This window comes from Oryzias latipes, chromosome 8 (assembly GCF_002234675.1).
Source record: "Oryzias latipes chromosome 8, ASM223467v1".
In the NCBI taxonomy this organism is placed as follows: Eukaryota; Metazoa; Chordata; class Actinopteri; order Beloniformes; family Adrianichthyidae; genus Oryzias; species Oryzias latipes.
This window is the reverse complement of record NC_019866.2, coordinates 19,195,412-19,216,286: the sequence shown is the minus strand read 5'-3', so window position 1 is coordinate 19,216,286 and position 20,875 is coordinate 19,195,412. Positions and strand designations below refer to the sequence as shown.

General features: G+C 47.3%; 1 protein-coding gene across 3 annotated transcripts in view; it reads right to left on the bottom strand.

Annotated features, from left to right (window-relative positions):
* Nucleotides 1-2,714: 2,714 nt before the first annotated feature.
* tnrc18 (trinucleotide repeat containing 18) overlaps nt 2,715-20,875 on the bottom strand; it is a 36,225-nt gene continuing 18,064 nt past the window's right edge. For 2 of the 3 annotated variants that reach the window (XM_011478473.3, XM_011478475.3), the window contains exons 6-30: nt 20,111-20,192; nt 19,788-20,017; nt 19,094-19,240; nt 18,819-19,003; nt 17,844-18,249; nt 16,850-17,755; nt 16,637-16,782; nt 16,422-16,555; nt 16,209-16,316; nt 15,955-16,135; nt 15,559-15,868; nt 15,044-15,256; nt 13,230-13,391; nt 12,739-13,148; nt 12,465-12,587; nt 12,241-12,382; nt 11,525-11,642; nt 11,163-11,238; nt 10,970-11,078; nt 10,763-10,879; nt 8,872-9,024; nt 6,255-7,921; nt 5,934-6,170; nt 5,776-5,850; nt 2,715-5,518 (exon numbers count right to left, since the gene is read on the bottom strand). In XM_011478473.3, the coding sequence (XP_011476775.1) occupies nt 5,312-5,518; nt 5,776-5,850; nt 5,934-6,170; nt 6,255-7,921; nt 8,872-9,024; nt 10,763-10,879; nt 10,970-11,078; nt 11,163-11,238; nt 11,525-11,642; nt 12,241-12,382; nt 12,465-12,587; nt 12,739-13,148; nt 13,230-13,391; nt 15,044-15,256; nt 15,559-15,868; nt 15,955-16,135; nt 16,209-16,316; nt 16,422-16,555; nt 16,637-16,782; nt 16,850-17,755; nt 17,844-18,249; nt 18,819-19,003; nt 19,094-19,240; nt 19,788-20,017; nt 20,111-20,192 (6,644 nt within the window). In that variant the 3' untranslated portion in view covers nt 2,715-5,311. The remainder of the gene's footprint in view (nt 5,519-5,775; nt 5,851-5,933; nt 6,171-6,254; nt 7,922-8,871; nt 9,025-10,762; nt 10,880-10,969; nt 11,079-11,162; nt 11,239-11,524; nt 11,643-12,240; nt 12,383-12,464; nt 12,588-12,738; nt 13,149-13,229; nt 13,392-15,043; nt 15,257-15,558; nt 15,869-15,954; nt 16,136-16,208; nt 16,317-16,421; nt 16,556-16,636; nt 16,783-16,849; nt 17,756-17,843; nt 18,250-18,818; nt 19,004-19,093; nt 19,241-19,787; nt 20,018-20,110; nt 20,193-20,875) is intronic. The other variant, XM_011478476.3, reaches the window with a different exon arrangement.

Genomic DNA, 20,875 nt, shown 5'->3' with positions numbered 1-20,875 from the left:
ATCATGGATCCTAAGATCTGTTAACCGTCAAAATACAAACTAATATAATAAAATAAGCAACAAGACATGCCTATGTCTCTAAAGCTGCGTTCACACCACTTTGAAGAGGCCACTTCCAATGAAAGGGCTATATAAACACGGGCCAATGCGTGGCTTCCGTATTCTAATCTCTCGCGTTCACGTGTAGCTACACAAGTTTCTATGACCGTTTTCTGGCTCCACGTACAAAACGCCAGGCCATTGAACGTCAGTTGCAAGTTAAACCAGGTTGAACTTTGACCAATCAGAGACTTGGATTTGGTAGTGACGTTTAGATGACGTCCCTTTTAGTTCACGGAAGTGCCAACCATTTATAAATTGATCGTGGAGCAGAAATTAATAATGACGGATTTTACCTGGCCGGAAGTCTATGACACCAAGTCTGTCATATATTAGAATAGAGCTGTGAAAAAAAAAGCCTGGAGCAAGATTCACCAGATTTGCACCGTTTTGACATTTTGTGCCAAGCCTCTTCCAACTGTATGTGGTGGACATGCAATAGTAAAGAAGAGGAAGCCCCTCCCTGCTTGTCCAGTGTGAATGCCATCGTGCATTCAAGAAGCCGTGTTTAGCTCGTCCTCCAACGTAGCTAAACACTTACAATATTTTAATTTTACATCACATAGAGGTTTTCTTCACATATCTGTCGTTTTCCTGACAGAACTGATTTAGTTGAAGGGCAAACGCTGCTGCAAAAGCCTCCAAAGGACTCTAGTCTGATTAAGAAACTTTTCAAACCGCAGTGCTCGGTTTGCATTTGAACGCCCCATAACTCAGATACCTGTCTCCCAGGAGACCAGCGCACAGGTCTGCACACACTCACATTTCAGCCCTCCCTGTTTAATAAATAGTGACGCCTCAGCCAATAGAAGGCCTCCTTATGGTGATGCCGTCCAATCAGAGCGCTGCGTGCCGACACACCCCCAGGAGGCAGTGTGGTGTGATGGTGGAAGTGTGAGGGGGGCTGTGTGTGGGTCCCTCTCTGTGTAACCTCAGGCTCTGCTGTTCTGCTGATGTCCGTCCTTTGGAGGAAGCAGAGCGATGTCTGACTCCCGGCTGCTGAAACACACGCCGCTCGAGTCAGCACAGGTTTAATTACACAAAGCCACAGAGGAATTCCAAACGCTCTGAAGCCGGAGTCAGGAACGGTCAGCTGTGGAAAATGTGTCCCCTGCAGTCCATTCAGCAGCTCAGCAGAGGAACTCTCCTCCATTTTATCACAGCCAGCTGCTTCATTACAGAGCTGCCAAAATGGAGGCCTAATAGAGTCTGCTATTGATTAAAGGAGCAGCCTGCACAAACTTTATAAAACGAGGCGACAGAATGGAGAACATGAAGCAGAAGGTCTGCAGTGGTGAAAAGGAGAGCTCCAAGAAAGGAATCAAAGGAGGGAAAAAAACATTTGAGGACATCTGAACGAGGCACAAAGCAACGTAACTGTAAAGTGAGTTTTGTCAAGTCAACCAATCGATCCACCCACCGGTCATAAAAAAAAACACAGCTAATACTTCACAATTTGGTAAAATAAGCCATTTTGAAAATTCATGTTTCTGACTTTTTTTTTTTTTTTTTTTTACTTGTCCTGTCCAACAGCTAGGCAGGCAGATGAGAGCTGAGGGCCTCTTGTGTTGGACATATTTTACTTTAACAAGAGGGGTTATTAATCTTCAGACAAACCAAAGGTATGACTGAACAAACCCCTTTTGTAATTGAGGCCAAACTTTATTCATTTCAACCATGATTGAAAATCTTTGGTGTTGGACCGTTTCTGACTTTTTGACATAAAAGTAAAAAAAAAATATTTTTGCAACCTGCCCCCAGTGGTCATTGGAGGAACTGCAAAATGTGGTACTGCTGGGTTGACTTTGATTTGATTTATTGATTTATTTCAACAGCTTAAAACATGCACAAAAAAATCCAAATTTTAAATGGTGCTTTAAAAAGATCCCAAAAAACGATTGTGAAAATGAGCGATGTTCCTCGTATTCTTTTCTGAAATGTTGGGTTTCAGCCGACGAGTATAAAGAAAAAGTCCCTAAAAATATCAGGAAAAACCTTCAGACCATACAGTTCCTGATCCTCCACTGAAAAAGTTCCCCAAACTAACTTCCTTGAATGTTTTTGCAATTGTTATTTAACTTGTTCTACCTTTTAAGAGGCCAAAACTTCATCGTCTTTATTAGTGATACTAAAGTTTCTAACTGCTTAAGAATTTGTCGGAGCAAATAAAATCTTACATTTACACATTTCCTCTGCTCAGGGGTTTATGGATGGATGCTATTAATCTCTTCCCAAACATCAGTTTTTAAAGCAGCACAGATGATGACAGTAAAATAAACTAACACTGTTGGCCTTTACAGCTTTAGAACATCTATAAACATGGATTTAGTTTGTTTACCAAGTTTCTGTTTTGTGGATTTGGTGATCTTGTGTGTCAAACCACAGAAAAAACCAGTAAAGTCCAGCCTCAGTAGAGGTTTGCTTTCTACATTCTTTCTATGGTCACTTTTGTTTTCAGTTTACAAAGACTAAAATAGAATTTCCTCCTTTTATTTTGGAAAAAAAGAGCTTTGGACATAAAGACAGGAAAGTTCTGGACTTTCATTGAGACCAACTTCCTCTTTAGGTGATCATTGCAAACATTTCTGTGAATAAATGATGAAAAGAGACTGAGATGACAGTGGATACAGTTCATCTGTTTATTGATTAACTATAAAATATTGACTTACTAAAACAAGTTCAGAGAAACACTGATAAACCTGGTTGCGGTCTGTAAAAAAACAAAAACACCAACAGAAACGTTCCTTGCACATACAGTATAGGGTGTCAGAATATATCTAGTTTCAGATTTCTCTCTAAAATGTATCTTAGCATTTTTTTTACAAGATTAGACATGTGTACAAAGTATAATCTGATAGCTGTTTTTCCCTCCATAGAGAAGGTTCCTTTACAAAACGTAGACGATTTTTTATATTTATTTTTAAAATAATTTTCTTCCCTCTGTAACAGGACTATAAGGATACTGAAGGAACAGCAGACGAAGAACCAGCCTCCAGTCCACCTCTATCTGTTCTCATTCCCTCTCTGTAGCAGCTAGCTCCCAGTGGTGCCCATCAACCGTATTGCTAGAGGGATGTCCATGATTGGATGAAGAGGGGATAAAATAACAAAGCATTTGAAAAAGCCAGAAACACGATGATTGACAATAGAAGGCTCTCCAAAAAAATTAGGAAAAAAAACAAAACAAACAAGAATGACACTGAAAGTGAAAGGAAGGCGGTTTGAAGGCCGGAGAGCGGCTATGGAACGGAGATAAGGGCCAAACAGAGATGTGGAAGGCAGCAAAGCGTGCCTTTAAGGTTTACAAGCATGTGTAGGTGTGTGTGTGTGGCATCAGAAGATAAGGCTGCGATCTATCGGTCTTACCTGCGCGCACACACACACACACACACCTACACATGGAAAAGTGCTATAGCAGCTCCAGGGGTAAACAAACATTCATAACGGGCACTTTAACTTGTTCAGTCTGCAAACACTGGTGCATCCTGGGTGTCCATGCAGCTCAGATACCGAACTGAGAGAAAATATCTGACACTAGACCGGCGTAAAAGCAGCATTTTAGGAAAAATACAGGGCTTTAGTTTATATATAGATGTAGAATCCCTCTGTACCTGGTCATATCACCTTAAAAGCCAACAGATTAAAAGGCCGTCCTTAACTTTCCTTATGGGGCTGTGTTGGAAATGAGCAGACTTAAAAACCACATCGCCTTTTTCTCAGCGCGATAAAAACCAGACGTATCAAATCTGACAAAAACCAAAAGATCCGAGAGTAAAACTATTGAATATCAACAAGACAATCTTAACCTCTGCAGAGCAAAGCAAAGAGGAGGTTAACAGTCACATACAGAAAACGTACCACAAGCTGCAAAACGCCGACGCCTCTGACCGGCGTGGCCAAGAGCAAATGATTGGAGAACAGGGGCAAAGATTTGGCAACTACTCATGATAAGGCCCAATGGGGGGAGGGGGGCAAGGCCGCCCCAAAACGCTCACAACCCTGAGCGCCACATTCAACTGTCTCACCCGAAACAAGAGTTCAGGCACGTGGAAAACCTCACCAGCAGCTATAAGAGGGCCGCGTGTCAGAAGGGAGGTGTGTTTCAGAAAACAACAAGGTGGGAGACGCCCAGGGGTGGAGCCTCCTCTGAGGGGGGAGGGGCTTCTTTCAAAGTGCACTCACGTAAACGCAGAGATAAAGCAGCCGAATTCAAACGACTGAAAAAAAAGAGACATTCAGAGCTGCAAACAAAAAGAATAGAACAGGAGGATGAGTGGATCACTGCAATGTTTACACACAAAAGACAAGGGGAAAAAAAATCCACCCTTTAGGGTTGTTCAACCATGCATGAAACGACAAAATGATCAATGATTGTGTTTCCCAGAAAGCCTTTCCAAAACATTTTGTGCAAGTGGAGAAAAAAAAAAAAAGTATGACGCGAGCGCAAAGGCAGCGCCAAAAGCAGCTTTTCTTGCGTTTATAGTGTCTTCAGGGTGGATTTTTTTTTTCTTTTGAGGAAAGAAATCAAACCTGAAAATGAGACATGGTTTGGACAGCACATAACACTTCCTCTCTTTAGCCTGAGTCTCTGAGGAAGTCATCGGGACCACTGGCCCGAGTCGGGATTGTCAAAAGGGGGGTGGGGTTAAATTAGAGGAAGATATTTTCCAAGTGTTGTCTCTTTTTAAGTGCTTTCTGTTGGATAGTCTTCTCTCTGTGCGTCTCTTTCCCTGCGTCTGTTGCTCCTGCTGTTCTAAACGTTTACACAACTGTAACATCACCACGGTAACATCACAACATCACACCGCTGGAGTGTCCGTCTGTCCGGCCAGGGCGGGGCGGGGCAGACACGCCCCTCCCCAGCTCCTCATTCACAGTTCGTTAAAGCTTCTTGACTGTTTACAAAATAAACATAAAGGACATGGATCTACAACATTAAAATAAAACACTTTCTCTATAGATTACTGCGTTACAGGTGTATTTACACGGAGTCTGGTGTGTGCAGCTGTATTTACAGGTCAATCCGAAGCGCTTGCACGTGTTCACGTGAACAAGCGCCGCTGAAAGTGTGCAAATGTTTTAGGAGACGCGTTCCTCATAATACCGTCTGTAGTGTCTCCAGTGTCTGACAGGAATCCGAGCCGCTGACTCGAGCGCGGCTCGGCTTCGTCTGCGTTTGGTTTCAGCAGCTCGTAGAGTTTGCTTTCTTTGTTCAGCAGATGACCGGAACTCCGTCTGTGTTGAAGATCATGCCCGTCGTGGGTTCGTAGGTGCCGGCCAGGTAGTAAAGGTCCTCGCTGTCGGCGTAGCGACGTGTGTGGCTCATCTGCTCGTACTCCTCCACGCTCGCCACCAGACATTTGTGACTGATGGTCTGCACATCGTTTTCGTCGCTGTGGGACGACTGGTACAGGGCGCGCTGCGGCACAGAGAAGACTGGGTTTGAGCCCTAAACCTGATCTGTTCTGAATCTCCTAGAACCTAATCCACGTATGAAAACATACTTTCAAAACAGGTTAAAGATGTCACACTGACCATCTTTTGCTTAAATTTCTGGCTCGGCTATTTTTGTTGAAGCCCAGATCATCATTGCTCTACCTCTGTTCATTATTATGGATGCAATGTGTTTTAGCTAGCAAATTAGCGTTTGTTTCATGTTTTATGGGGCCCCCTCACCTCCATGAAGTGCTTCCTGTGGATGGAGGAGTGCAGAGCTGCTGGTAGTGACTGGCTGCAGATGTGATCCCAGTTCTGCAGAAGAACCCAGAGATTTGATCATTTTTTTTAAACTTTATTAACAAACATGGAAAGCACTAGAAAGTGTGAGCCCGCACCTTTTTGTCAGTGAGTTTCTTGCCGGGGTTGGTCTCCTCCGGATGGTAGAACCAGTTGACCCTCACCACCATGTTGCTGCCCCACGACTCCCACATGCTCTGGATGCGGCCGATGAAGGGAAGGTTGGGCCGCCCGGCAGACAGGAACACGGCGCAGTCGCCGATGCGGATCATCTCGCGGCCTCGTACGATGGCCTTGTAGAAGAGCTTCTTGGCCTTGCCCTTCATGCCGCGCCGCTGCGGAGCGCCAGAGGAGGACAGATTGGTCACAGAGGGAAGGAGGGGAGTGGTCCTGTCTCACTCCACTGGTATGCTTCTCACCTGAGTGGGTTTTCCAAACCATTTCCAGAGCTGCCTGGCTGGAAGGAACGCAGAGATTTTGGGCCTGTTCTCCACGCTGGGGAGCCGCTGCCGCTTGGCCAGCTCCTTGGTCGTGGGGAGGTGCACCCCCTCTCTGCGCTTGGGTCTCCCTGCCTTCCCGTCTCCTCCGCCAGGCTTCGGTTTGGGGGGGCGGCCCCTCTGTCCGGAGCCCTTCCCGGTGGCTGGTTTGGCGGGTTTAGCAGGAGATGCAGGAGCTGGAGACGTTACAGACGATGGAGACAATTCCTCCTCCTCTTCCTCTTCCTCCTCCTCCACTTTTACCTCAAGATCCTTTTTCACCTCCTCCACCTCCTCTTGTGTCTCTTCTTTGAGCTTGTCCGGTGCCGGAGGCCTCTGGACGGGGCCTGGTCGGGGGGTAGGAGTCCTCTCTTCATCTGAACTGCAGGAGGAGTCATCCGTGGATGAAGAAGATGAAGAAGAAGACGAGGAGGAAGAAGAGGAGGAGGAGCCGGAGCAGGATGAGGAGCAGCTTGACGTACATTTCTTCTTGTTTGTTTTCTCCTTCTCTCCTTCCTCCTCAGACTCCGAGCTGCTGCTGCTGTGAGATTCCTCCTTCCTCTTCCTCTCCTCACTCTTTCCCTCCTTCTTCTCCTCTTTCTTAGCTTTCCTCTCCCTCCCTCCCAGCTCCTGTCCTCTACAGCCTCGGCTCTCTGCCTTGTCCTTAGCAACCCCTGGTGGTTTGTAGGTGGACTCCTTCTCAGGGAGGCTGTTCTCCCTGTCTGGAGGTGTCATTTTCGCCTTCAGGAACTTCGGACTTGTCACTGTGGCGATTGGGGCGTGGTCTCGCCTGACATCTCGACCTTCCAGCAGCATCAGAGCTTTGGTCTTCTTGGTCTTTGGGGACGTGACGCCTTCGTGGTCAAGCTTCACCAGAGGCTCGGCAGGCAGTGACTTCCTCCTCACGGAGCTCAGGTCGGATCCGGGTTTGGGTCTGGGGATGTTTCTGGCGGGCATCTGGTCTGATGGAATCTTCAGTTTAGGTTTGGGAGCAGAAGTCGGGGACAGTGAGGACGGTCTGTGGGTCAGGGAGGAACTGGATTCTGCTGACAGCCTGGAGATGGATTTGGAGAGCAGCCCAGAGCCCTGTCCCAGTCTGGAGCCGCTGTGAAGGTCTGAGGAGGGTTTGGTTTTGGACACAGAAGAGGATCTGGCTGTGGAGGTGGATGTGGATTTGGGTGCGGGGGTCATGCTGGGCCTGCTGGCGGTGGGGCTGCCGGCAGCGCCGTCTCGCTCTCTGCGCTGGCTGTTGTAGGAGTTGAGGTTGGGCTCGCTGTACAGGTCCACCGTCAGAACCTTCCCGTAGGTGGAGGGGTAGAGAGACGGCGGGAGGCTGCGCCCTGGTTTAGGAAGAGCAGACTGTCCCAAGCCGCTCTTTCTCTGTGCCGGGTTAGAAAGTGTGGGGCTGCTTGTGGGTGAACTGGAGACGCTCTTACCCCCCACTTTGGCCTGACTCCCCATGGTGGGGCGGGAGGCAGGGCGGGGCTTCTCCTGACCACCTTTCTGGGCAGAGGAACTCCTGTCCTGAACACTTTTAGCTGTGGATTGAGCCTTCTCAGCAGGCGCAGCAGAAGAAGGTGGAGAATCAGCCTTGTCATCATCGTCTAGATCTAAAGACGAGAAAAAAAATGAAAAAAACGTGAAAGTATTTGAATAACTTTGTCGTTCTTTAGTTGGAGTGGATCTTAAATGGGTTCATGCTGAATGTGCTACATAGCTCTGAAGTCTGCAGCCTCACAGAGCCGGGAAGACAAATCAGCAGGAAAACATTACATTTCAGAAGTGCTTACATAGCCAAAAAAACTGCCGACCTCAGCATATCAGGCGAGCAGCTTTGCGTTGCAGCTCGACTTTTAAGCTCTGAGCGGCTCAGGAACAAAACAGCAACTCAGCCAAATTTAAGAGAAGGATTTCAAAGCTAACAGATGGAAAAATCTGAATGTCTGATGAGACATTTTTTCCTCCAAAATGAGTCAAACTTTCTTTAATGATAATCAGTTTATGATAAATCAACCTCAAATGTGTTTTATGATCATGTAGTTGTTAAGTTATTCTGGTTTTTACGGTGCTGGGTTTGTTTCCTCAGACTGTCTGCTACATTTTACAGGTGAAGAAGCTCATCTGAACTCTGCTTCAAGTTGTGTTCAGTTCAAGAATGGAGGGAAATTGGAAAATAATAATACTAATACTAAATATGGATTGGATTTTTTTGCGGTTTTCCAGATGCTCAAAGCGCTGTAGCTCCATTATTCATTCACTCCTCATTCACACTTGGTGATGGTGAGCTAATGATTTAGCCACGACTGCCCTGGGGCAGAGTACGCGCCTCTGACCATCACTGGGACTTCATACACATTCACACACCAGTGGAGTGGCACTGGTGGCAGGGATGGTGTAGTGTCTTGACAGCTGACAGAGGGAGCGGGGATTGAACCGACGATCCTTCAATCTTAGGTTGATCATTGTCCAAGTAAAAGTGTCAAACTTTTTGGCATTTTCTGTTCATTTTAACGGAGTCTGTGTTGTGAAAGCCTTGGACACGCGGCGTGCCAGCCTTTACCTGCTTTGTTTTTAGGTTTGCGTCCTGGTTTTCCTTTGATCCGTGCAGCGCTCTCTTCCGCCTTGGTTCCTGCCTCTTTGCCTTCTTTGCTGCATTTCCGGACCCTCCGTCTGGAGGAGCTCGCCACAAGCAGCGCAGGCGACGGCTCGGCGCCTGGGCAACAACATGTTTAACCTTCATATCGTTTTGTTGACAGAAAATGACATTTCTTTAAGCTACTGTACAACTCCAGAAACACCAGAACTTTGTAAGTTGAGATTCTGGAATTAAAAGGCAAAACTTCCATCTTTTAACTGCAATGGTCAACTTATATCAGTTTTTTAAAGTCTCTGTGTGACATTGAGAAGTTTTAAATCATTTTCTAAAAAAGCACATAAGAAAGACCTTAAGGAGATACAATTTAAGCACTTTTACGATTTTCTTAAAGCACTCCACAATAAAGGTGTGGTAAAGTACCGTTCAATAGTATACATCAACTCGGTGACATTAATGAGATAAATATTGTCCTTTAATATTTTCAGTGTCATCAAAATTTTTCTTACCCAAAAATGATAAAGAACTTTATTTTTGGTAGTTTTCTCACTCAAACATCAGTATTTTACTATTTAAAATGACAAACAGATCTGGAAGAGCAAACAGTCGACTGCAGAAGTGGAGAAATGGTGTGAAGTAAGTACTTACAAATTTGAGAACAAATAAATACTTTGTGTACAACTTTGTACACAAAGTATTCATTTGTCAACTATTACATTTGACATGTCTGTTTGGAATACGACTTTTTTTTGTTTTGAAAACATAATTTCTCCTGTAAGATTCCTGTCAAAAATACATACTGTACATTTATATCAAATCACAAAACAACTAGAGAGAGAAAGTCAGGAAGAAAGGCGCCTCTGGAATGAGAACAAGCAGCCACTGATCAACAGTTTTCATTTTTTTTTTTTTAGCATTACGATATTAGGGTAATGTTTTGTAAATGTAGATCATTGATATTTAGACATATTATTGCCATCAACCTTCATGTTGCAGCAGTGACTTGATAAGCAAGAGACAATGTAGTTTGTTAACAACAATACAATAGAATAAAACTATTACACCGCATTTAGTGGTGTCTTAGTGCTGTGTGACATATCCCAGCAAAATAAACAAACCGAAAAAAAAAAAAAAAGAAAATCAGAAAAAGAAAGAATCATACTGATGATTTTTCTTTCTTCCGTTTTTCAAACTGCTGCTACAGTCCGATGAAAGTTAGCCTACTTTAGCTCAGAGTTAGCTTTCTTGTTTTGTTATTTTCCATCCATTTGAAATATCCCTTTTGGGGGTGCGGGGCTGCCAGAGCCTGTCCTGGTCACTGCTGGGCGAAGCCTGGCCTGGAAGGCTGGTTTGACTGGCAGGGAAGAGGGGACCCCCCTGCTGCCTGCTCAGGCGTTCTGGTTATTTTGTTTCGTCGTTTTAGTTATCTTACCCCATAAAATGGAAAAACAGAATGGCTGTGATTAAATCTAAATCAAAATTATCTTAGTGAAAATTGAACCTTTACGGTTTCCCATGAGCACAAAAATCTCTGAAGATGTGAAGTAAAAACACGTCCTACTGCTGTAGGACAGAGCAGATGTGTAGCAACGAGCAAGTTTTTGTATTTTATTTGATCCAAAAACAGGGGAAACGTGGACACACGAAGATCCAGAAATGAAGCTTGCCTGTCTTATATATTTGGGTAAGAAAACATTATTGGATGCGTGAGCAAATATATTTATTATATTTATTACTAAAATCTTTTAATGTGAAGAACAGCAAGAGGATGCTTTTTTACAGATTGGTATTCTGCCAAGAAAGCTGAAGAGCTGTCATGACTTGATTTGTGCGTGCCTGTGTGTGTGTGCGTGCTCACAGTGGATCTTGTAGTCTGGTGGTAACAGTCGGATGTGGGAGAGGGGGATGCGGCCGGTGTCGCCGTCATCAAACTCCACGGTGATCAAGTCATCATTCTCGTCCATGTCTGCACTTCCTGTGTGGATGTTCATAACCAAATGTCAGCGCAAATTCTGACACTTTTTGAGGCTCAACACATGTAATGGTTTAGGCTGAGGACTCGCACCGTTCACTACAGTTCCAGGGTAAAGGCAGCGGTACTGCTGGCTCCAGTAAGCAGCGATGCGGGTGCCTTCTGGGAGGTAGCGCACAGACGGAGGCTTCACGTCGATGATCTGTAAGCACACAAAAGAGAAGTTCTTAAATGCCAACATGAAGCAGCATCAGACTCTAAACGGTGGTGGGTTCATGCCGCTCACAGCCTCCTGCAGCAGCTGCTCCAGGCAGTAGATGTGTGGTCGGTTTCCCCTCTCGCCCTCCACCACCACGCTATATCTGCAGGGAGGAAATGTGGGAGAAAGGTCGAAGGTTTGGTCACTCCTTAGAGTCAGAGCTTTCAGTGGCTATGGACAGTTTCCAGATTCATATTTTGAGAGAGCTTTGATGTGCAGCAGGCGGTGGAAAGCATCACCTTGTACCCCCAGCTAATCCTGCTCTCGTTTACATTTTTTACATTAAGAATGAAAAAATATTTTTACAGTCATGCTATACATCCGGGAGGCCAATAGTACACAGATGTGACCCAGACGAGTGGTCCTGACTTCTGAAGCTCATCACTCACATGTCAGGGGAGTGCACGGTGTTCACGTGTCCCGCATAGAGGAGCTGGTCGTCCATCGGTATCAACACTCGCAGTCCATCCACGAGCGAGTCTTTGTCCAAAACACACTTCGCTGCAGCTGAAACACAAACACACGTCAATACCTGACTGTTTTGGGGTTAAATAGACTGACAGTACATGAGAACTAGACCGAGTGACCCCTCCCCCCCTGGCGTTTCAAACAGGAAGTACCGGTTGGCTCCAAGAAGCCAAAATCCCATAGACTGCTACAGAAAATAAACCGCTATTACTCAGGCATTCCATTTGTCTGACTAATCATTTTTGCTCCAATACCTTTTTAACATGTTTTCTCTAATCCTCGTTTCCTTCATATCTTTATTCCAGTTCTAAACTGACCAATCAGATGGCTCAAGGAGAGTTTGAGGTCTCAGGTTGAAGTTCACAGTGTTTGATAAACAGATTTTGTGTAGACCACTTTTATTAAGTTGTAGGGGTGCCGCGCTCAAAAAAGCGTTACCATAGAAATAATAACTCAAACCAATTACTGTGTGCTAATGTTGTCTGGCTCTGCATTTAAATTGCAAATAAAATGTCAACTGACTGACTTCATTTGGTTGGAGCTGGTAGAAAGCCATTTTATATGGATGATGTCACACTCATGCAGTCCAGTTCTCATATATAGTCAATGCTATAGGCTCGCGTTTCTGGATACTGACCGGGGGGGGAAGATGCTTCTGATGAAGTGCTGTTTCTCAGAGGGAGGAGCTCGTCTTCACTGAAGCTGCTGTCCTGGTTCGGCTCGAAGTCTTCATCCGCTGCCATGCTCTCCATGAGCCGGCTCACGGCGCCCCTGGAGGGCTGCACAAACATGTTTCAAGAGAGTGTTTTAAAAAACTGCAGGCTGAAGAGCTCTGGTTCGGTTTGTGAGTATCACACGGACCTCCCGGGCTTTGCGCTTAGCCTTGGCTTGGCTTTTGCGTGCTGGACTCAGAGGAGTGTCGCTGACTGGACTGCACAGGCTGGATGGGCTGACGGGTAACGGTGAGTCCTTTGACTTCTTTTTCTAATTTGCACACAGATGTGAAATGTGCAGATGATTAAATGACAGATGTATCAGTCATTTAATATCAGATAAAAGATCCAAAGCTTAAAAGAAGAAGGAGGCACAAAAACACACTGGATGTATGGGAAAACATGATGAATCATTGACATACTTTTCCTGACTCCTTCCCCTCTCGGCTGGGCGTAGTGGACTTCAGTCTGGAGGCGGGCTTTGGTGTGAGAGGTGGAGCTGGGCAGCTTTGACTGGCGGAGGTGGTGGCGTCATGGAGGAATATCCTCTCGCTGCGGCGGCGGTTCCAGCCGGCGTCGTCACCCAGACCATAGCTGGAGAGGTCAAAGCTGAAACTCTGCGGCGACTGAGGAGGAGGGCGTGGCTTCAGCAGAGGCTTTCGTTTGATTGACAAGGCTTCGTCTCGTTTGGTGGGGCTGGTCTGGTCGGCGCGGCGGGTGGCTGGGGGCAGGAGGGGGAGCTCGGGGGCCGAACGCTTCCCGTGTAGGAGAGATGGAAACTTCCGGAGCCGCAGATCTGATCCAGAATCTGACCATTCACATTCTGATGACCCTGGAAGACAACCAAACAGAACTACTGCTTTACCCTCTTCTTATTAGGATTTCCCCTTTAGACTAAAAAAGTTATATTTACCCAGAGTGCTTTGCCTGCTGCAGTGTTTTCCCTCGGGGAGGAGGCTCACAGGGGCAGAGCTGACAGGGAGTGCACTTGCCGCAAACCTGGCGAGCAGGCCCAGCCCACTCTCCTCACAGCCACCATCCAAATCCTCATCTTCTTCCTCATCGTCTGAGGTTTCTGCGTCAAAGACAAAAACGTCAGCTCAGAGACAAAACATCGCAGAAGCATGCGTCGGGGGTCAAAGGTCAAATCAATTCCTATTGTTTCTAGCAGCTGCAGAGGATCAACAACCAGAAAGCAACTAAAAAACAAGTGGGATCTTAAAGAAACCACGCAGTCTCACACCCATCTTAACCCGTGAGACAACAGGGAAGGAGACGTCCAAAACCACTGCAGCCTGCCGTCACACTAAGATCTGAGCTTTGACAAACATGCATGTGAGCCACGCTGACGCACACAGACGTCTGCTGTGAGGGGAAACCTCCAACACCACTTGGGTTAAAAAGTTAGAGACACAAAAAGATGCTTTTTTTTCTGACAGGAACGCAGAAAACTGCATGTTAGTGGTGTGTTGCTGGTAGTTAGCAGATGAACAGGAGTTAACAAGAAGGCTGGATACACAGTACATTAAAAGCTTTAGTTAAACTTTTAAAAAGACATTTTTGTTTACTTTTTGTTTAAATCAAAAGCAGAACAGACTATTCCTTTAGCTTGAATAAACCGAATCCTGTACTGTGAATCCATTCTGGCAGCAGATAGATGCTACAAGCAGGAGCGCGAGGACAGCCCTGTGAGGCCCCTTGTTACCACGGTTACACCCTCTGTTCCAGCGCAACTTTTACAAGCCATCGGGGACATGAAGTTGCTTCAAAGACAAGCGGATGTTATACGCATAATCCATGTTAGTGGGTAACAAAAAATAAACAAATAAATAAGTGGGAGGGGCACTTCCTACTTACAGAGAAGGTGACAGGGGTGTGGCCTCAGGCAGGGCAGCGGCGAGAGCGCAGCCTCGCCTTAGCATAGCCTGGCTTTAGCACAGTCTAGCTCAAGCAACGCCACGGCGGAGAGTCGCCGTAGCGAGGAGCGTCGGCTCAAGGCTGCGCTAGTCCTTGCCAAGCTTCTGTAATGTCGCGGTAGCAGCCAGCACAAGCACATGGAACAGGCGGAGAGACACTCAAAGCATCATGGGTAGAGGGAAAAAGGAGGAGGGGTTGAGAGGTGGGGGGACAGAGCAAAGGTGTCTGAGAGAGCAGGGAGAAGGGTTATTTGAAGGTTTAGTAGACACACAGGAGGAGCTCTATAGTCCAAATATCCCAGAAATCTTTTTTTTCTCGATGCGTTTGCGGCCCTCGCATCAAAAACCATATCATCATGTGTGAGTGGAGATAACTGCTGTTTTTTTTAAGAAAAATAGGTAAGTCAACGGGATATTTGACAAAGAGAAGGCTCTACAGGATGTGCAAGGTGCAGTGGCAGCTGGACAGACGGACAGAAACAGACAGATGAAGCAGACACAAGGACCACAGCACTTTCCAGTCTGTGCTAATCAGATCAGCACCTTTAATAAAGCTTATTGATACCAAAACGTCAATACAACTTTCAGAAAAAAAAGAAGAAAAAAATCTGACAATTCACTGAGTTTTTACAAATGCTACAAAATCCATCCAAACGATAAAAAAGGAGCGCTTAAAAACCAAAAACAGAAAGAAAATTGCAACTTTGAGGAGGAACCTGCAGCAGGAGAGGTAGAGATCTTTGAGCTAAAAGTCTGCAAACTTGGAGACCCACAGACGGAGTCGCCTGACAAAAAGAGGCTTTTCAGTAACCTTGGTCGAAGGAATCATCAGAAGAGCTGAGGCCCGCCTCCTCCAGCAGCAGCGACAAGTGCTTGTGTTTCTTCTTCTCAGACTTCCGGCTGGACAGCAGCGACGTCAGCGGCGACACGGATCGCCTCTTCCTGGTCAGGCTGCCGTGGGGGAGAGTCCCTGAAAGAGGAGGCCAGCCTCCCCGAGCCGAGCCGAGCTCCTCTGAATCCGAGTCTGGTGTGGAGAAAATGGACTCAGTCACTCATGACCTCAATGAGAATCCCCGTTTTTACTCTGACGCAGCCTGAAGCAGCCAATAGCTGCTCTAATGAGCCAGAGCTTGATCTTTTTCAAACAGCATTTTTGAGTCTGCTCCTGATTCACAACGATTTTATCTTAATTTTCTTTATATATGTTCTCCATCATCAGAAAAATGCCACTAGAACATGTTAAAAACACAATTTAAAAAGAATAATTTGGAAAAATGCCAAGAAAATATGTAAAAGATGCATGAGCAATACCCGCTCTGTACTCACTGTTGGAGCAGCTGCTGAACTCTGATCTCACAGGAGAGAAAACAGACATCTTCTTCTGACCTTTTAACCTCCGGACCGTCTCTGAAGCTTTAGTGGCTGCCTTGAGTTTTCCTGGTACACCCGTGGAGTGGAAACGCTCCTTTAATGCGCCTCCCGCAGACTTGCTCTTCAGCTTCTCAGATTTTGTGTTGGATGTCAGTTTGCGAGATGCGCCGCCGAGGGAGCCCAGCTGGGACAGAGAGAGAGCTCTGTCGAGGTCGGAGGCCAGCTGCTCCTGCTCGCACACGAGGCCCCGCCTTGTCTTCAGCGCCTGCAGACGTCACAGAAAAACGGTCAGTTTTCCAGGATGCGGAATTCCACTCCAACTGTCTACACGTGCGCATACGAGCCGCCCACCTCCAGACTGTGACTGCTGGATGGCTCCTGGTCGGCCCAGATCTTCTTCTTCTTTTTCTTTTTCTTTTTAACCTTGGCTTCAGTCAACTCCATGTCCTCTTCGTCTCGGGACAAGCGGAACCTTTTCCTCTGGCCCTCCCCAGTTTCAGACTCCTCTGAGTATTGCACTGTTCTTCCCGTCCTGAGTGATTCATAAACCAGTTAGGACATCAAAGCCATGTTTTGTGGAGCATGACTTCAAACTGAACACTCACTTTGCAGTTCTGCTGTCCAGTTTATGAGCAAGGAGCTTCCTTTTCCTTGGTCGACCCCTGCCCCGTCTCGTCAGACTCCTCCTCTCGTCCTCCTGCTGCAGCTGCTCCCTGACAAAAAAATTAAGGACTTGAGGGCATGTGTGGGGACGACAAGAGCTTAGTGATTTATTCACATCAGTGCTGCTGAAACCAAGAGTGTTAGGAAACACCAACCGCTTGTCCGTCCGTCTCTGCAGCTTGTTCAGCTCCCTCTGCTTTTCCTTATAAGTCTTCTGAAGCTCAGCTAGGCGAACACGATATTCCACTTCCACAGCGTCCAGCATGTCCACAGACATTTTATCATAGAGCTGCATGGAGGCCAGACACAGAACTGAAGACTCGGCCAAATGTTTCAGTTTTGTATTTGTGATATTTGTCCTTCCCCTCACCGGCTCCTCCTTCCTCTGCCTCCAGCTGTACTTCTTGTTGGGGTCCAGATTTCTGGGCAGATCAATGTGGGACTGCTGCTCGATGGCCTCCAGCAAGATTTGTCTACTGGCCTCAATCAGACAGTCCAGACCCTCGAATGTCAAATCTATGGGGTTTCCGAGCATTAGAGGAATCAAACACAAAACCTGGGAGTTTTTGTGAAGAGCTCTCACCTTTCTCCTGGCAGATGTTCTCCATCTCTTGTTGGGCCATCTGGCTGAGCAGGGCCATCCCCTCCAGAGCCACCATCTCCAGAGGCCCGGCTCGGCTACATGCTGGATCCAACGGATCCAACGATTGCAGTTCCAGCTGCGACACCAGTGTCGGAGCAGGCGGGGTGCTGGGCCGGGCCATCTCGCTTGCTGTCAGAAGGACAAGCATCCCCCCCATGGGATCTTCTGAACTGAGGAGTGGAGGAGTGGGTTCAGAAGGTTCACTGACAGTTTCTGTCAGCCTGGGGGAGAACTTTCCCACAGTGGCATCAGGCTGCCGTTGGCGCTCATCTGATTCTGCAGTGATGGTTGGAGGGTATGGCGCTCGGTCCAGTTCTTCACTGATCTCGGGTCTCGGCACAGCTTCTACAAGTAGAGGAGGGGCGTCATAAGCACCCCGACACGAGCACGATGACGCCTCCATTTTAACTGAAACGCCATCTTCGTCTTCTGCCAGATCGTTTTCGAGCTCCTCGTTCTGCAGAAGAGGGGGACTGCGGGCGTGCAGAGGTAGAGGTTGGGGGTGGAGCTTTGGAGCTGGCCGGTCTTCTGCATCCTGGCTGGTCTGGACAGGGCTGAGGCTCTGTGGGGGACTGAGCAGCTCTGGGGAAGGGCCACCTCGAGGTCGCCCGGCACAGGACTCCTGTTTGAGAAAAGGCCCTGCAGTCGACAGCTCGAGCTTCTGTGGCTTGATGTCAGCCTCCAAAAGCCTTAAACGGCAGTGAGGCGGCGGCAAAGCGTCAGCTGAGGCAGGAGAGCAGGAGCAACGCTCTTCAGGAGTTCCTCCTGCAGGAGGTGGGATGTGATATGGAAAAGGGGAGCCGTACGGGGCAGTGATGGATTGATAAGGGTAACCTGGGGGGATCTCTGACATCAGGAAAAAACAAAAGCAAGACGTTAGACTAACAATCTCTTAAAATGTTTTATTAGAAAAACTAAAATCCTCAGGACCTACCGGCGTAAATGCCTGGAAAAGCTGCAGAAGCAGACTTCGGCAGCTCTCTCTGCTCCCTTTGTCCCACCTCCACCAGCTCCCGTTTGGGTTGCCGTGGTGAGGACGGAGGGGGTGAAGCGGAACGCGGAGAATTCGGGTGGAGCAGGGACTTTGGAGCGTGAGATAAGGCTCTGTGCCCTCCCTCTTCTGACTTTAGGGTGGCAGCAGGAGAGCAGATCCTAGGGAGAGGTGTGATTGAGGACGTGGACGGGGTCGGTGATCGGGAGGGAGGGGCCGGTTTGCTGCGGGGGTGCAGGACTGGCGAGGGAGACGAAGAGGGCACGGAGGATGGTCGGGTTTTTGGGTCAGTGTTCCGCTTGTCTGCCTTGTCTTCCTGCCCCTGCCGCTCGCTGGCCTTTAGGCGCTCCTGCAGAGCAGCAGAGGCAATGTTTTTGACAGAAAAACCACCAAACGCACTCATATGAAGGCTAGAGCCGATCAGCTGGATTTCCCCCTTGTAAACTCAAGATGTGTGATGGAACGGGTCATCTTAGCTGCGGTTTGGATTGATTATTCTTTAAAGACATCATTTTAATGATGATGGAGGATATATATTAAGAAAATTGAGCTTCAAATTGCATGTCTGAGTATTTCTTTATTCAAATCCTTGTGAAGCAGGAGCAGACAAAAACATGCTGTAATCGGAGTGGGACTTTGAATTCTTGATCATGGATATTTACGTGGTTTAAAGATGTGTGTGAATTCAGGCTTTAAATTAACGTGAAGCTAACTCTGCTAATGCATCAAACAGCATCAGTTTCATTCAAATATTCATATCTCTTTAGAGAAGAAAAGAAGTTCTTCATATGAGGCTTCAAATAATGATAAGAACCTTGGCTAAATTCTGTTCCCTTTATTTAGAAAATGTTTTGTTCAGATATTTAGTCGAGCATGAAAAATACATTTTTCAGGGTGAACATTTCCAACTCCACTTACGGCCAGCTGAACGTTCCTCTGCAGCTCCAGGACCTGCACGGTGTGCTGCTGGATCATCAGGAGCTCATGCTGCCGCAGCATCTGCTGCTGGGAGAGGAGCTGCAGTTGAGCCGCATGCTGCAGCGGGCTGCCTGCACCGTACACCCCCGGCCACACCGGGGCTCCACGCTCCAGTGCGTCACCTCCTGAAGAGCAGCAGATGGGAGGAGGGGACAATGTAAACACTTCTCATCTTAAAGCCTGCTTCCACCTGCAGATCAGAGCAGCTCTTGTACCGTAATGGGGCAGATGCTCAGTAGGAATGACAATCAGCTGTCCAGACTGGGGGTCTCTGGCAAACTGGTATGGAGGTGGCATGGAGCCTGGCAAAGACGGCGGGTAGCCAGGGGGGAGGGACGGGTGGATGGACGTGGGGCTCAAACCTAAAGGGTAGAAATCGAGATTAAATTGGAAAATATGAATAGCAACAACAACCGGATGATGGAGACATGTTTTAGGACTCCATTTATCCTTAAAGCTTCGTTTTTCCTCTTTAGTCATGACAGTAGAGCTCTTTGAGAGCCTCACCTCTTCAGTTCTACATGATTCTCTACTGTTATTTCTGGGCACCAAGCTGGTCTGGAATGTCTAGCAAAGAGGTCGAGGCTCTTGACCTCTCCAGTCCAACCCGCTAGAGGCAGAAAACTCCCGTCTGAAGTGGACTAACCCCAAACAGCCGTGTAAGCCCATGCAGATGTTTGACGATAGAAAGACAGCAGCTCAGATGTCACAGGTCCATCAAACTACCATCTGGGTTCTACTTGTATTTAAAACATTTTGTTTGTTTGCAAACACAAATCCCAACAGATGTCAATCACTGACTCATCGGATTATGTTCTTCACGTTTGCAGCAGAAATTTTCTTCATTAAAGCAAAATTCAGGAGCAAAAATGTTTCCAAACAGAAAGGGATACCGGCACGTTCACGTACCGTACGGCGAGCTGGAGAGCCAGACGGGTGGGGCTCCAGGCCGGGGCATCCAGGGGTGAGAGGTGAGAGTTGAAGGGTCAGAAGGCCATCTCCCCGTCCCTGCCAGAGCAGCCCCTCCTGTCACCATGAGGTTTGGAGTCATGAGGCTGGGCGTCATCATGCTGGGTGTCAAGCGACCAGACAGAGGACCGGGGTGCATCGGAGTGAACTCCTGCAGATTCTTGGACTCTCTGAATTCAAATGAACAGATTTTAGATTGAAAAAAACCAAACAAACTGTGGATTATTTAAACCAGGATGATTGAAACATGAAAACTGCCTGACCGGATCACTTTCTCCCGCTCCAGCCGGCCGGCCAGCAATCTGTCATCGTGATGACGAGCTCGCTCCCCTGCTCGCTCCTCATCTATGACAGGGTAGGGCAGAGATTAGATGTGGATGTTGCTACATCACCACAGCTGGAGGCTTTAATATACAGTTCAGAGTCGAGCATTAAGAAACAATGAGGAGCAGTGGAGAGAGGAAACGTAGCATGAACGGAAAGAAAGAAGAGGTGGAAACTAGCAATGAAGCTGGGACATGACACAGCGTGTCAAAACAAGAGGAAGATGCTGCACTTCTGCTCGACACAAACACACAGAAACACAGCGACAGTCCCTGTCAGCTCTGTTTAGATTATAGGGCTGAGCCTCCTGAAACGTGTGAACATGCCACCACTGCCTCAATGCTACATTCATGCTGGTTCAAAGCTGGGCTGCTCATTATAAGGACAAGCAGTGAAAGACAAAGCATGGAGAGGAAGAGGAGGAGAGCGGCAGGTCCATCCAGAATAAACATGAGGCTCTCAACCTCTCCCCTGTTATCCCTCCTCCATCTCATCAATGCAGACTGAGCGTCCCTGAGCAGCAGAAGGGTTTAATACATGAGTGCCAAACCCCTTCGGGTCTGCTCTGTGTGTGTGTGTGTGTGTGTGTGTCATGGACAGATACTTCCAACAACCCCTGATATGCTCTATGGGAAAGGTTTCCAAGGTTACAGAGAGTCTGTCCCACATGCTGTCCTTTGCATCAGAAAGCCTGTGCTCAGCAT